The sequence below is a fragment of the Acyrthosiphon pisum genome, chromosome A1, assembly GCF_005508785.2.
Source record: "Acyrthosiphon pisum isolate AL4f chromosome A1, pea_aphid_22Mar2018_4r6ur, whole genome shotgun sequence".
NCBI classification, from domain to species: domain Eukaryota; kingdom Metazoa; phylum Arthropoda; class Insecta; order Hemiptera; family Aphididae; genus Acyrthosiphon; species Acyrthosiphon pisum.
The window spans coordinates 165,512,778-165,514,449 of record NC_042494.1 but is presented as its reverse complement, the minus strand read 5'-3'; the positions used below and the strand labels follow the sequence as shown (position 1 = coordinate 165,514,449).

The 1,672-nt window shown below is 30.4% G+C and overlaps 1 protein-coding gene across 1 annotated transcript; it reads right to left on the bottom strand.

Moving 5' to 3' along the window:
* Positions 1-306: 306 nt before the first annotated feature.
* LOC100572500 (fatty acyl-CoA reductase wat) lies at positions 307-1,585 on the bottom strand. Its single transcript, XM_003248212.4, has 3 exons — positions 1,432-1,585; positions 1,038-1,295; positions 307-935 (listed from the first exon to the last, which is right to left on the bottom strand). The coding sequence occupies exons 1-3, from the start codon at positions 1,542-1,544 to the stop codon at positions 848-850; spliced, it is 459 nt and encodes a 152-aa protein (XP_003248260.1). The 5' UTR covers positions 1,545-1,585; the 3' UTR covers positions 307-847.
* Between the last annotated feature and the right edge of the window lie 87 nt (positions 1,586-1,672).

Below are 1,672 nucleotides of genomic sequence, written 5' to 3'. Positions count from 1 at the left end.
AAATACAAAGCTCTTCGTAAAATATATACCTTTTTTTCCCTGACTCTATTTTCTTCAAACCTATAATTTCTATTTATAAATATAAATACAAAGTCTCGTAAATATACCTTTTTTTTTTCTGATAATATTTTCTATATATTCTTCAAACTTTAAAGCAAAGACCCAGTAGACTGCCCACCGAATTTTCTCATTGGAGGGTTCTCTATAAAGTACAAAAAGTCGACATAGGCAGCGTCACACGAGTCTCTGCTTTATAGTTAGAGATTTACCTAAGTGAGATTCCATTGCTAAAGATGAAAAAAATAATACGGTTAAAAAATAGTTTACTTCACCAAATAATATATTAAATATCATAATTTAGGTACATAATAACTAAAAGTCTTTTAAATTACACACAATAATCTTAAAATCAATGACATAATATAAACTGCCTACGTTTTAAAATTTAAGCATTTTATATCCATGTAATAATTCAATATTGACAGTAATAATATTATTAATTGCACTTACAATAATTCAGAGACATTATACCTATATAATATTATAATATAGGATACGTGCGTGCATACAAGAGCGAATATGCACAATTCATGATAATAACAGTACCTATAGATATTGAAAAAATGAAGTTATTAAATTTGAAATAAATTCTAGTATAAAAATGTTCATAAAATTATACAAATTTGAGTAAAAGTAAAATACATCGTAATAAAATACAAAACAAAATTCACGATAATTAGACGATAACTGTACCAACATAGGTACATATTATTACAGTTAATGTATTTTGTTTGTTATATACAATTATTATAATTACCATTTAGGACAAAACAGAGATTTGAATTACCTAGACGAATAGTAGAAACAGTCCATAAACTACTAACATCAATATTGCCACCAAAAACGACATTAACGTGTAGTGAATCATGTACAATCTGAAAAAATAAAATATTGGAAAATAATTAATAAACTACAAAATACTGGCGATAAAAAATAACGACCAGTTATGTCTGTCGGACAGTGAATATTATACTGACTTTGTATTTCGTCTTAACGCTTCCGGCACCGTGTCCATTGGATCTTTTAAGATGTACAGTCGAATGCCCACCACGTGTTTTTTGAAATACTCGTTCCAGTCTAATTTGGTAACGTCGAACCTAAATAGGGGCCTGTCCAGTTTGGACAGCTTTTTTATCAGCGACTTCGTGTTGTTGTCGTGGAACGTCCACGACTGTAGGGCGAAGTAGGCTATGACTTCGGAGAATTTGTGCATTTTCTTGTAACCGTCCAATAATCTGAAAAGTGAACATCGCAGGTATATAGGTTAGGTAAGGAAAGTCAGTATAAACGGTAGGTCTTCGAGAAGACGCGTATTATTTCGGGTCGTATATTATATAATTTTAATTATATTTTTTGGTGTCGTGTACTTACTGTGGCTTTCTTCCCGTTAGTTTGGCTAAGGAATCGATAATAAACGCGGGTAAGGTGTGGAGAAGAAAACACAAAATTGTATATTCGTATTTGTTCTTGGAAAGCCTCAACATAAATGGCCAGATCTGTGTAGAAAAAATGAGAAAAAAACAATGATTTTCGTCCGGTTAGGTGTATGAAGTCCACCCAATACAATATATCAATAACCATTTTTGATTAAACATATATATATTATATTATG

Excerpts from the sequence above, each read along its gene's own strand:
- LOC100572500 (XM_003248212.4), bottom strand. The coding sequence starts at position 1,544 with ATGTTGAGGCTTTCCAAGAACAAATACGAATATACAATTTTGTGTTTT. Across the intron at positions 1,296-1,431 it reads CTAACGGGAAGAAAGCCACA|ATTATTGGACGGTTACAAGA; the intron begins GTAAGTACACGA and ends TTCACTTTTCAG. Across the intron at positions 936-1,037 it reads GCGTTAAGACGAAATACAAA|ATTGTACATGATTCACTACA; the intron begins GTCAGTATAATA and ends TTATTTTTTCAG.